The sequence below is a fragment of the Gopherus flavomarginatus genome, chromosome 3, assembly GCF_025201925.1.
Source record: "Gopherus flavomarginatus isolate rGopFla2 chromosome 3, rGopFla2.mat.asm, whole genome shotgun sequence".
NCBI lineage: Eukaryota > Metazoa > Chordata > Testudines > Testudinidae > Gopherus > Gopherus flavomarginatus.
Genome location: NC_066619.1, coordinates 240,233,558 through 240,246,999, shown reverse-complemented (window position 1 = coordinate 240,246,999; position 13,442 = coordinate 240,233,558). Strand labels below are relative to the sequence as shown.

At 48.8% G+C, this 13,442-nt stretch overlaps 1 protein-coding gene across 11 annotated transcripts in view; it reads right to left on the bottom strand.

Annotated features, from left to right (window-relative positions):
- Positions 1–13,442, bottom strand: part of APBB2 (amyloid beta precursor protein binding family B member 2) — a 330,575-nt gene that overhangs the window by 121,260 nt on the left and 195,873 nt on the right. For 9 of the 11 annotated variants that reach the window (XM_050947571.1, XM_050947568.1, XM_050947573.1 and 6 more), the window contains 3 exons: positions 9,443–9,505; positions 8,957–9,042; positions 8,588–8,648 (listed from right to left, as the gene is read on the bottom strand). In XM_050947571.1, the coding sequence (XP_050803528.1) occupies positions 8,588–8,648; positions 8,957–9,042; positions 9,443–9,505 (210 nt within the window). The remainder of the gene's footprint in view (positions 1–8,587; positions 8,649–8,956; positions 9,043–9,442; positions 9,506–13,442) is intronic. The other 2 variants (XM_050947575.1, XM_050947576.1) reach the window with 1 other exon arrangement.

Below are 13,442 nucleotides of genomic sequence, written 5' to 3'. Positions count from 1 at the left end.
TCGAACACAGACTTGCAACCTGAGGCTCCAGTGTCCACACTGCAGCACACAGACCCAAGTCAAACCAACCAGATACCAGACTCCCTGGTGTCCTCATGAAATGTGGTTGCTCAAGCCCTTTGACCGTAGTGCACTGTGGGAAAACTTGCCTCCACCCTGCACAGTACAGGAAGTTTGAACAGCCCAGCACCACATCCTGCCAAGCAGACATTTTGGTCTGTGTGCTCCCAGCAACCAGAGCCAGCAACATGGGGAAGGGCACCTTTTGAAGAACTTCTCTTGCTTGCACTTTCACTCCAGTGTCAGGAAACGGACAGAGCTTCTGAGAGATACTGGTGGATATTTTGGTGGCGTTTCCTGACCCACCAAAGGCACCAGACAGAGCAGGAAAAGGAGTCCAGGCGTCACAGACTCAATCTGGTTGATGCTGTTCATGACACTCAGTATAGCCGCTGATGCCCACTACATAGACCAGAATTCATGGCGCAGGGCCACAGCACAGACTGGAACAATCACATCCTCATACAAACCAGAATGACCGGCAGTGGGTCCAGAACTTTTGCAGGAAGAAAGCTACATTTCTGGAGCTTTGTGAGCAGATTGCCACGACCTTCCAGTGTAAAGATACATGCCAGAGAGCACCATTGCTGGTCCAGAAATGGGTGACTATAACTATCTGGAAGCTGGCTGCCCCAGAATGCTTTGGGTCTGTTGCCAACCAGTTTGGTGTTGGAAAGACGACTGTAAGCAGAGGTTTCTGAGGCAATCAGGTGTAAGGTTTACCCAAAGGTGGGGGCATACAAGATATTGCTGAAGTAATTGCCGACTTTGAGAGAATGGGATTCCCAAACTGCAATGAGGCCATAGATGGGACTTGTGCCAATCATTTGCCCTCCTCAAGGAGCACAAGTATATAAATCGCAATGGGTACTACCCCATAGCTTTGCAGGCTCTTATGGACCAGAGAGGCCAATTTATGAATGTCAATGTAGGTTGCACTGGGAAAGTTCATGATGCAAAAGTTTTTTGCCAATCAGAAATCTACATTCAGGACAGGGTTAGGGTTAGTCCCACCAACTGATGTTGTCAGAAATGGAGTTACTGTTATTCTGGGGCATCCTACATACCCCTTTTTGCGTTGGTTTATAAACTGCACCCTGATTTCAGAGGCCCTGGCAAAATTACACTCCCAGCAGGTGTAGAATGGGTGTTGAATGTGCTTTTGCAGACTGAAAGCCTGTTGGAGATGTTTATAGACCCGTTTGAATGCCAGTGTCATCAATGCTGTCCACATTACTGGAGCTTGCTGTGCTCTTCACAATCTCTGTGAAGCCAGAGGTGAGCCACTTCCCCCTGAATGGACCTATGTCAGCAAGGGGCCACTGAATTGGTACCCTCAGTAGAAAGTTCAGCTACCACAGCTAGAGCTGGATGCACCTACGCAACAGAAGTCGGGGAGGCTTTGTGCTCCCACATTATGGACATGCACGGCCCAGTGGAAGAGGGTGAATAAGCACCTTTATGAATGTGCTTGTGGGGGTGGGATAGGGCTCACTGATTGTGGGATATTTCAGTGCTTGGGGAGGGGTGAGGAGTTAACTGCCATGCAGTTTATTTATGAATGACATGACGACTTATGAAATGGGGAGGGAGGGATTTACACTTGGGATTGATGTAAGGAAGTGAGTGAAGTATGGATTCATATAGACAACTGTACTGAGGAATAGTGTTTTAACGCCTAATTGTCCCTGATCATGTATTTACCTTTATTATTTTATATGGACATTATATGATATGATGCAGGAATGGCAATCAACTTTCTTGATTAAATAAAAAAAGACGGTTACTCGCCTTTGTAACTGTTGTTCTTCGAGATGTATTGCTCATATCCATTCCAGTTAGGTGTGTGCGCGCCGTGTGCACGTTCATCGGATAAACTTTTACCCTAGCAACACTCAGCGGGTCGGCTGGGCGCCCCCTGGAGTGTTGCCGCTATGGCGCCGGATATATACCCCAGCCGACCCAGCCACCCTTCAGTTCCTTCTTGCCGGCTACTCCGACAGTGGGGAAGGAGGGTGGGTTTGGAATAGATATGAGCAACACATCTTGAAGAACAACAGTTACAAAGGTGAGTAACCGTCTTTTCTTCTTCGAGTGATTGCTCATATCCATTCCAGTTAGGTGATTCCCAAGCCTTACCTAGGCGGAAGGGTCGGAGTGAGATGTGGCAGTACGCAGAACCGCTGCGCCAAAGGCTGCATCATCTCTAGATTGCTGGACCAGCGCGTAGTGCGAGGTGAAGGTGTGGACCGATGATAAGGTTGCTGCACGGCATATCTCCTGGATAGGCACGCGTGCCAGGAAGGCGTCTGATGACGCTTGAGCTCTGCTAGAGTGCGCTGTGAGATGGCCCGAAGGGACATGAGCTAGGTCATAGCATGTGCGGATGCATGCAGTCACCCAGGAGGAGATTCTCTGGGAGGAGACTGGCAGACCTTTCATCCGTTCCGCGACCACCACGAACAGCTAGGGAGACTTCCGGAATGGCTTCGTCTGCTCAATATAGAAAGCGAGTGCTCTGCGTACATCTAAGGAGCGTAGCTGCTGCTCCTGCCGAGAAGAGTGGGGCTTCGGAAAGAAGACCGGGAGGAAGATGTCCTGGTTGGTATGGAAGGCAGACACAACCTTAGGGAGGACTGCCGGATGAGGTCGCAGTTGTACCTTGTCTTTATGAAAGACAGTGTAGGGCGGGTCCACCGTGAGCGCTCTCAGCTTGGAGACCCGCCTGGCCGATGTAATGGCCACCAGGAAGACTGTTTTCCACGATAGGTACAGAAGCGAGCAAGTCGCTAGTGTCTCAAAGGGTGGGTGCATTAGTCTGTTTAGGACCAAACTGAGATCCCAGGTAGGGGCAGGGCGACGTACAGGGGGATAGCGGCGCTCTAGGCCCTTAATGAACCTAGAGACCAAGGAGTGGGCGAACATGGAGTGACCACCCTCGCCTGGCTGGAAAGTGGATATATCCGCTAAGTGCACCTTCAGAGAGGAAGTCGCTAGGCCCTGCTGCTTAAGGTACCAGAGGTAGTCTAGGACCATGGGAATCGAGGCCTCCAAGGGAGTAACGCCCTGTGTTGCGCACCAGCAAGAGAAGCGTTTCCACTTCACCAAATACATGGAGCGGGTGGAAGGCTTCCTGCTGCTGAGGAGAATATGCTGAACCAGAGTGGAACAGCTTAACTCCGCTATGTTTAGCCATGCAGGAGCCACGACGTGAGGTGGAGGACTCGCAGGTCTGGGTGACGAAGCCTGCCATGGTCTTGCGTGATCAGGTCTGGAAGAAGAGGGAGGGGAACTGGGGTGGCCATGGACAGATCTAGCAGGGTAGTGTACCAGTGCTGTCTGGGCCATGCAGGCGCAATCAGGATCAGATGCGCTTTGTCCCTGCGGAGCTTTAACAGGACCTTGTGCACCAGAGGAAACGGAGGGAAGGCATACAGCAGGTGGTGCCTCCACAACAGGAGGAATGCGTCTGTGATCGACCCCGGAGAGAGACCCTGAAAGGAGCAGAACTCCTGGCACTTCCTGTTCGAGCGGGAGGCGAACAGGTCTATGAGGGGAAATCCCCACCTCCGGAAGATTGAATGGATGACGTCCGGTCTTATTGACCATTCGTGACATAGGAAGGACCGGCTCAGCCGATCCGTTAGAGCGTTCCGGACCCCCGGGAGAAAGGACGCCACCAGGTCTATCGAGTGGGCTATATAGAAGTCCCAGAGTCGAATGGCCTCTTGACACAGGGGAGACGAGCGGGTCCCCCCTGTTTGTTGATATAGTACATGGCCGTTGTGTTGTCTGTGAATACCAAAACACAACGGCCATGAAGATGTTGCTGGAACGCCTGGCACGCGAAGCAGACTGCTCTCTACTCCCGGACGTTTATGTGGAGCGTCAGCTCCTGGGACGACCAAAGGCCCTGGGTACGCAGGTGACCTAGATGGGCCCCCCAACCGAGGGATGACGCATCCGTCGTTAAGGTCATCGACAGCGGCTGTGGATGGAACGGCATCCCTGCGCATACCAGGGATGGAGTTACCCACCAATTGAGGGAGCGGAGGGGGCCGAGGGGGACTGTCACCAAGACGTCTATAGAGTCCCTGCCCAGGCGGAAGACCGAATGGAGCCACGTTTGAAAGGGTCGCATGCGGAGTCTGGCATACTTGGTCACATAAGTACATGCGGCCATATGCCTCAGGAGGCCGAGGCAGGTGCGAGCTGAGGTGATTGGGGAGGCCTGTAAATCTCGTATGATCGATACGATCGCTTGGAAGCGGGGCTGAGGCAAGTAGGCCCTGGCTTGAGTGGAATCCAGCGTTGCCCCTATGAAGTTCAGCCTTTGTGTGGGGACCAGGGTGGATTTCTCGGTGTTGAGGAGTAGGCTCAACTGGGAGAATAGGTCCGTGATTATGCCGACATACTGCCGGACCTGAGTTTGAGAGGTCCCCTTGATGAGCCAGTCATCCAGATATGGGAACCCATGTATCTGTTGCCAGCAGGGGTGGGCGGTGACGATGGCCATGCACTTCATGAACACCCTCGGGGCCGTGGACAGACCGAAGGGGAGGACTGTGAATTGGAAGTGCTGGTGGTAGGCCATAAAGCGAAGGTACTTCCTGTGTGGTGGAAAGATGGCAATGTGGAAGTACGCGTCCTTCATGTCGAGGGCGGCATACCAGTCTCCAGGATACAGGGACGGGATAATCGTTCCCAGGGAGACCATGCGGAACTTCAACTTGAGCAACCATTTGTTGAGTCCTCGCAGGTCTAGGATAGGTCTGAGGCCTCCCTTGGACTTGGGAATCAGAAAATAGCAGGAGTAAAACCCCTTCCCCTTCTCGTCTAAAGGTACCTCCTCTATAGCTCCCGCGGCGAGGAGAGACTGGACCTCTTGTAAGAGGACTTGCTCGTGAGAGGGGTCCCTGAAGAGGGACCGGGATGGGGGGCGGGAGGGCGGTGATGAAGCAAATTGGAGGTGGTATCCTTGCTTCACTGTGCGTAGAACCCAAAGATCTGAAGTCAATTGGGACCATGCCGGGAGGAAGTAGGAGAGACGGTTGGAGAAGGGAGGGAAAGGATCCTGTCTTGAGACTGGTTTGCCATCCCCGGGCTCACCTTCAAAAGTTGGACTTAGGGCCTGTTGGTGCCTTAGAGGGCCCGTGGTTTTGGCCCTCCTGGGGACCGGACTGGTGTCTGCAGCCACCCCGCCCGCGTCTTCTACTGAGGTCCTGCCTTTGCCGAGGCGTAAAGTACGGGCGGTGTGTTTGGGGTCTGAAGGGTCTACGCTGGGTTACGGGGGTATGCATTCCCAACGAGCGCATGATGACCCTATTATCCTTCAGGCTCTGCAACCTGGGATCAGTCTTCTCCGAGAACAAACCCTTGCCATCAAAGGATAGGTCCTGGATGGTGTACTGCAGCTCAGGAGGCAGGTTAGAGACCTGGAGCCAGGAGATACGCCTCATGGTGATGCCCGAGGCCAAAGTTCTGGCCGCTGAGTCGGCCGCGTCTAGGGAGGCCTGGAGAGAGGTCCTAGCCACCTTCTTCCCTTCCTCCAGGAACGCATTAAATTCCTGGCGTGAGTCCAGGAGTAGCAGCTCAGTGAACCTACCCACTTCTGCCCATGTGTTATAGCTGTAACGGCTCAGTAGAGCCTGCTGGTTGGCCACTCGGAGCTGTAGGGCCCCCGCTAAGTACACCTTACGACGACCCAGGAGATCCATCCGCCTGGCCTCCTTGGACTTTGGGGCAGGCGCCTGCTGGCCATGGCGTTCCCTTTCGTTGATCGACTGGACAACTAAGGAGGAGGGAGGAGGATGAACTAAAGTACTCATACCCCCGAGAGGGTACCATGTACTTTCTCTCAACTCCCTTTTCCGTCGGTGGAATGGAGGCTGGAGACTGCCAGAGGGTGTCGGCAGTGGCCTGGATAGTCTTAATAAACGGCAGTGCGACCCGGGTGGGAGCATCGGCAGTGAGGATGCTCACTACGGGGTCTTCGACTTCCGGGACTTCCTCCACTGGGAGGTTGATATTGACAGCCACCCTGCGAAGGACGTCCTGATGGGCCCTGAGGTCTATCGGCGGGGGGCCCTGATGATGAGGTCCCTGCCACAGCCTCATCCGGTGAGGAGGAGGAGGAAACTCCAGGAATGAGAGGGTCCTGGATAGCCTCTTGCTTCTGGGACGGTTCCTGCTCCAGCTGTCCCGGGGAGTCCGGAGGATGTGTTGCGTGCTCCTCCGACTCAGCTGCGGGGGGGGCGGGAAATGGTGGCCTCTGGTGCCCGATGTTTTGAGGCAGCAGAGCAGATCTGGACTAGGGGAGCACCCTGGGCTTGGTGGTACTTCCAGGGTGTCCAAAAGGACCACTATTGAGGTTCTACATCCTGAGGCCGAGAGTCCTGGAAAACTCCCGTAGGTACCTCCATATCCCGGTCATAATAGCTGTCCGCTTGGGAGGATACGGACGTCTGTCTGGACGGCCATGGCAGAGCAGAAAAACCTGGAGCCGAAGTCCCGACGGATCTCGCACCCCTCGACCGTGGGGACCGGTGCCGGTACACAGAGCGGTACCGAGAACGAGACCGGGACCTGCAACCGGACCGGGTGCCGGGAGGTCGACCGGGATCTCGCGTCTCTACGCCCTGATCTGCTCCGGGAGGTACGGTGCCTGGGTCGGTGCCAGGAACTGGAGTGGTACCAGGAGTAGTGGGTCAGGGAGCAAGAGATTGACCGGTGCCGAGAGTCCAACTGGTGCCGTGGAGAGGAACAGTGCTGGGACTGAGAGCGACGTCGAGAATGGGAGCGACGTCTCGACCCAGAGCGCCTGCGGGATCGTGACCTTGAGCGGTGCCGGTCCGCTACGTTGACAGACGGCGGTCTGGTCAGGGTCGGCTTGCCCATGGATTATAATACCCACACCAGCGGTGCCGGGGGTAGGGGCGGTGCCGCCTCGATGATGGCGATCAAATCTCTCGCCGCAGAAAACGTCTCCGGGATAGACGGCAAAGTGAGCTCTACCACGGCAGGTGCTGGGGAGCTGTCAGGTGCCAGACTCAACGGCCCTCGTGGGGCTGGAGTCGACGGTACCGGTTTCGGCTGCGCCACGGCAGGTATTGGTACCGGGAGGTCAGACCTAGGCGCAGTCTCTGGCTGCGACGTGGGTGTTGCCGTCTGACCTTTCGCCGTCTTCGACCTCAGGGAGAGAGAACGGCGCGGAATCGATTTCAGTGCCGGTGGTGGCCAGTGCCGGGAGTCCTTAGGCGTACAGGCGATGCCCCGTGCCGTAGGGGAGCCTCTGTTCACCGACTGGCTCATGCTCGGTGCCGAAGGCGAAGGTGTCAGGGCTGCTTCCATGAGGAGCTGTTTTAACCTGATGTCCTGCTCCTTTTTAGTTCTCGGCTTAAAAGCCTTGCAAATTGGGCACTTAGCAGATAAGTGCGATTCCCCTAGGCACTTCAAACAGGAGTCGTGGGGATCTCCTGTCTGCATCAGCCTATGACAGGCGGAGCACTGCTTGAAACCCGGTGAGCCAGGCATGAGCTCCGGCACTGCTTGAAACCCGGTGAGCCAGGCATGAGCTAACTAACAACTATAACTATGAACTATAACTAAATCTAATGAACTATATATATACACACAATAACAGTTAACTACACTATGAATATAACAACTAGAAGAGACTACGAGTAGCTAGGGAAGGTGGAGGTCAGCTAAGCCGCACTCCACTGTTCCAACGACCAACACGGGCGGTAAGAAGGAACTGAAGGGTGGCTGGGTCGGCTGGGGTATATATCTGGCACCATAGCGGCGCCACTCCAGGGGGCGTCCAGCCAACCCGCCGAGTGTTGCTAGGGTAAAAGTTTCTCCGACGAACGTGCACGTGGCGCGCACACACCTAACTGGAATGGATATGAGCAATCACTCGAAGAAGAAGCTTTATTTATAAGTGTATTAGAAAAGCACAGCATTAACCGATTGCTAGGCAGGCTAGGTGCCATTACCACAGCAAACACCAGTAACAACAGAACCACACAGGAAAAAAAAAAAAGAGCATGAGCAAGCACGAATAGTGAAAGCACATACAAGACAGAAACTCCCTAGAGTCGATTGCAGTAGAGATGACAAAGGAAGTTGGACCATGGGATCGTGAGATACTTTGGCGGACTCCTAGGACCCAAGATGCAGGGGCTGTGTCAACACTGCAAAGCAATAGAGCTCAAAGCCTGGGTCTCAGCTTGACCCAGGCTCAAACCCTCCACCTCTGTAGGGTACTACGATCCTCGGACCAAGCCCAAGTCTGATAAATTTGCATGTAGATGGAAGGGAGTCCGGGCTTACATTGCAGAATATACATACTCTTAGAAACTCACAGAGTTAAAATCTATGTGCATTGTGACAAAATATTACCATTTCAACCAACATCTTGAGGGGAGGTATTTAAGTTTAAACCTAGAAAACAACTTGCTACCTGCATGCATTGTTTACAATTACAAGCTTAATTGGTATCCTATTTAAATATTTTCTTACAGACCTTGGCTTCTGGATCACTGTTGATGCTACAGGAATCATCTTCATTAGACCGAGGAGCATTTCTGTTATGAAAAAATATTATTATTAATTATTTATTTTACCATAGTGTCTAGGAGCCCTAGTCATGGATCAGAACTGCACTGTACAATCAATCACAGAACAAAAAGATAGTTCCTGTTCCAAAGAGCTTACAATCTAAGTATAAGACAAGAGACAACAGATGGATACAGACAGACAGAGGAGTACAAGGCAACAATGAGACAACACTGAATAAATATAGACAAAATCAGGTTTCCAGTCAATACAGTTTATAGTACAGTACAACATATTTAAGCTGGCCACTCTATGGAGATTTTTTAAAACAACATACCTGAGCTTCAAAGACGCATAGCGTAATGTTGCTCCCTCAAATTCTTTTAAACTGGGGTCTGGATTCACTGTGGCTGCATGAAGGTCCTAGAGATAAACATACCATTATTAATACATTATTAGGCATGTGCTACAGCAAATTACCTCTAATTTCAAAGGGAAACAAAATCCTCCCTGCCAAGAAGCATACAGTGTTTCCGGATAAAGCATGCATATATTTTCAAATTATTTTTCATTCAGTGCAGGCATCTTATTTTTAAAACATGATATTTACCCTGTTGATTTAGACTGAATCCATTCTAAGTGCAAAGATCAGAAAATGGCAGCATGTTTGTGTGCTAGATATCCCTAGCAATACCCCATTTACTTTGGCCTATATTATGAATGATATTTGTGGAGCAAAAAAAAATTAAATAAAATACAGCCACTGCCATGCAAAAACAAGGGTAACAGTATTAAATATTCTAAAATCTGACAATATACTTGCCTTCCAAATGTCACTATTAATCTTTCCCCCATTCAGTACAGCAAAATCACTCCATGGCTGTTTCTAGACATATAATTATTCACACAGGAAGAAGCACATTGATAAAAAAAAAAGAAAAAAAAAACACAAGACACTGTTGTTAGCATTGATATTTACAGGATGGGTTAGGGAACAGATCACCTCAAAACTTCAACTAGTTAGTCCACTGTACAATGGCATTTGGATGGGGGGGGAATTGGGAGGAGATGTTTCTACAGTTACTTACCAAAACAAATGATTGGAATAAGGAAAAGTTAATATGAATTAAAAACAGACAATGAGATTACTCTTCAGGTATGATCTTGAAAGCAAGCAAAATGAGTCTGAATGTGAATGTTGGCCATAACTGCTAGGACCTGCCACAAAACAGCAATTCAGAGAAAAATGGAGTTTCCATTTCTCTGGGGTTCATTTGTTGAGTATTCTAACTCTAAATATAGTGTGAACTGGAAACACTGAAATAGAAGGCATTGTACAGCATAAGGGTCACATAATTTCCAGATCGCAGGAAGAAAGAAGGACAATGGACGGGAAAAGGTGATTAGTAGGGAGCACAGGCAGACTTCTTGCAACAAAAACAATTCTGAACGATCTAACACAACTTTCTTGTGTGTGTGGTTTTTTTAAACGAACAACAAATGTCCTTAACCTCATTCAAAAGTCTATAAGGAAACTGCTATATAATCCAACAAATGCACATTTTTAACACTGTTAAATCAGTATCAACAAGCTGAGAGATGCACTAGTTTCTGCAAAGAGTGCCGGGGAAGTCATTTAACATTATGTCTGCTCTACGGGCTGGGAGTGTGATTTCCTGGCTCACATGGAGCAAGCGTGAGTGTAAATAGTGGTGTAGCCACAGTAGCAGCAGCACAGGCCTGGCTTAGCTGTGCCGAGTATGTACCCACTGGTTTCAGGCGAGTGCATATTCATCTCCGTTGCCAATACCTGTGCTGCCATGGCTACACTGCTATTTATACTTGTGCTTGTTCAGTGAGAGCTAGCACGAGTATGTGTACACAAGCAGAGGAATCACATCTTCAGCTCATAGGATAGACACAGCTTAAGTGCCAATCATAGGGTCCCTATTCTCCTCCTCTCCACAGGATATGAGTAACTCCCATGGACTTGAACAGGAGGTACTCAACTGCTGTGGAGGGAGAATATGATATTTAGATGACATTAGACCATCTCTTTCCTCCCATTAAATTCCCCAGTATTAAAAAGCTCTGTTCAGGCTGACCTACTCCAAATTAACACAACCTAATTCTGAATTAACTTGTGCTATGGATCCCTGACTTTAGGAGATGTTCCTGAAACAGCCATGCTGCAGAAACTCCTGGATAGAACAGCTCCTGTGGTAGCTGTCATCCTGTTAAACTGTACTTGGAATTTAGTGGTACTTAGTAGGATCAGCACAGCTTTCCCTTGGGAACCCCTAGCTTTTAAACTATTAGCCTATAAGAACCATAAGTCCAGGGAAGAGCCAGTAGAGAGAAACCTTGCTTCCTGCGGATTCCTTAACCTCCCTAGTTTAAAGGGATCAAACTATCAGCTCCTGCTGTGGTGGCAAGATACATCCCACCCCCAAGGGAAACTGAAGCCCTCTGGTTTCCTTTGCCCTCCACAGGCTATTCCCATGTAGGGGAGAACATCACACTAAACTTTTAGTATAATATAAATAAACTAATGAAATTCATACCATCAGTTAGATGTTTTCTGAAAATCTACGCTTCTAGGTACAAAAGGATTAATTTAGGGAATTCACCTTAAACCTTCAAAAACGCTAAGATTAAATACAAAAAGTATCTCCCCATGTTCTGCTGATACTAAATTTGCTTCTGGCTGCAAGATACAATTAAGGAAAAATGCAACAAGATAAAAATAATCTCAAAAACTTGGAAGACGATATTTTATATACTGAACATAAAGGTTCTCAAATAAATGTATTCAATAACTTAATGAAGAGTACTCTATAAACAGACTTTCAACATTTTTTTAAAAAGGTATATAAAACCCACATATTTCGTATTTACCATTTTCTCTGAACAGGGCACAGGATTTTTCAAATTATTCTTAACCTACAATTACACCAGAGCCATTTCCTGTGCTGATGAAAATGGCACAGGAGAATCTGCTGCTATAAAAGCAGGGGAAAAAATCTCTTGTAACCAACAAAAAACCATAATAAATTTGAGAACACACTAATTTTCTTCCATTTTTTTCAATTCGGACCAATTTTTTTTTTTGTTATTTGCATTAATAGTGTCATTTTCCCCCTACCCAATGTTTCTCTGCTTCTCTGTGTTGGATTAACTCATCTTCCTTGTATTAAATATTCATATCAAGATATGCTATGAAACAATACCTGACTTTTGTCTTTGTTCCTTACAAGCCTTCCTTGAGGAAATCTGTCAAATTAGAATCACTTTCAATTCAAGGCTATGTTCTACTGATTGAAGCAATGCTTCAGAATATCACTTTAGTTAAGAGACAGGGACACAAAGAAAAATAAACAAATGAGAAAAAGTATCTTTAAAAGGGTAAGAATATTAGTCGCTGAGGAAGAAAATATATCTAAGTGTTTATTTGAGAAACCTGAAAGGCTGAACAGCACAAATAAACTAATCTCAAGTAGAGTGTAAGAGGGCAGGGGGTTTCTAACCAGGGAAGTATGGTAACGCTAAAGCAAACTCTTGTGAACTGATGGAAAAAGATAAGATTGGGGCTGAACTGGAATGTCCCCTGGATAATGGTACTTTATTCCAGATCACTCTCTTTCATTCATCTGAAACCTGTAAATCCACCAACTTTTTCTACGGAAGTTATATGAATCTTGCCACAACGCAGAGGAATGAACTAATAAGCCTTCCACACCAAATTATTCTATACCAAAATCTATGTATTCAGTAAAATGTTTAACTAATGGTATCACAAATTCTCTGATTAAATAAAAAACATGGTAGACACAGAATACCATTCACACATTTTAAAAAAATGTGCATGCAGCATTCAGGGTGGGCTACAGTCCAACAAAAACAAGGGCATTCTAAACTGAGACCAACACTATCCTTGAGTTGCCCGGAGGTACTGAGGTACTTACAGAAATAATATCAAGTGCCAATTTGAAACGTGTGAAAATCCAGAGAAAAACATAAAAAGGAAGGTGACAGACTAGATTTTGAATTCTTTGGTTTCTGTTGGGGGGGGCATGGATCAGCATTCACGTTGCACTCAGGGGCGGCTCCAGGCACCATTGCAGCAAACGTGTGCCTGGGGCAGCAAGCCAGGTGGGGTGGCGTGCCGCTCGTCGTGAGGACAGCAGCCAGGGAGCCTTCAGTGGCGTTTTTGCGGGAGATCCACCAGTCCTGCGGCTTCGGCGGCAATTCGGCAGTGGGTACGCCAAAGGCGCAGGACCGACAGATCACCCACAGAACCGACGGCGAATCCGTGTTACTGGCAGACCTCCCACAGAAACGCCGCCAAAGGCGCCCTGACTGCTGTGATTGGGGCAGCAAAAAACATAGAGCCACCCTTGGTTGTACTCCCCATCAGTACCCAGCCCAACCCGGGGAAGCTAATGATCCAACCAGTGGACCAGATTTGGTGATGAATCGTAGTCATGTACCACCTGAGGCACGTTGCCCATACGCTATGAAGATTAGTTCATCGTAACATTGTTTTTCTTTCCATATCCTTCTTGCCAGAACCAAATAAAACTTACTGGAGTCCTCCCTCAATTCCATCTTTTATTTAACTTCAAAATTCCTGATATCACAGTGACATTTCACTTGATTTAGCCATAGAGGCTGCTAGACAGTGCCACAAGTTGACCTTCCCTTCCCATCCCTTTCCTGTCAGGGCCTCGGCTACCTGCCTCTGCAGTGTTCCCAGACCTTGCCAGTCCAGGAACATGGTCCTCCTATCTGAAAACGTGTGTGGTATCCTATTATACTGCTGC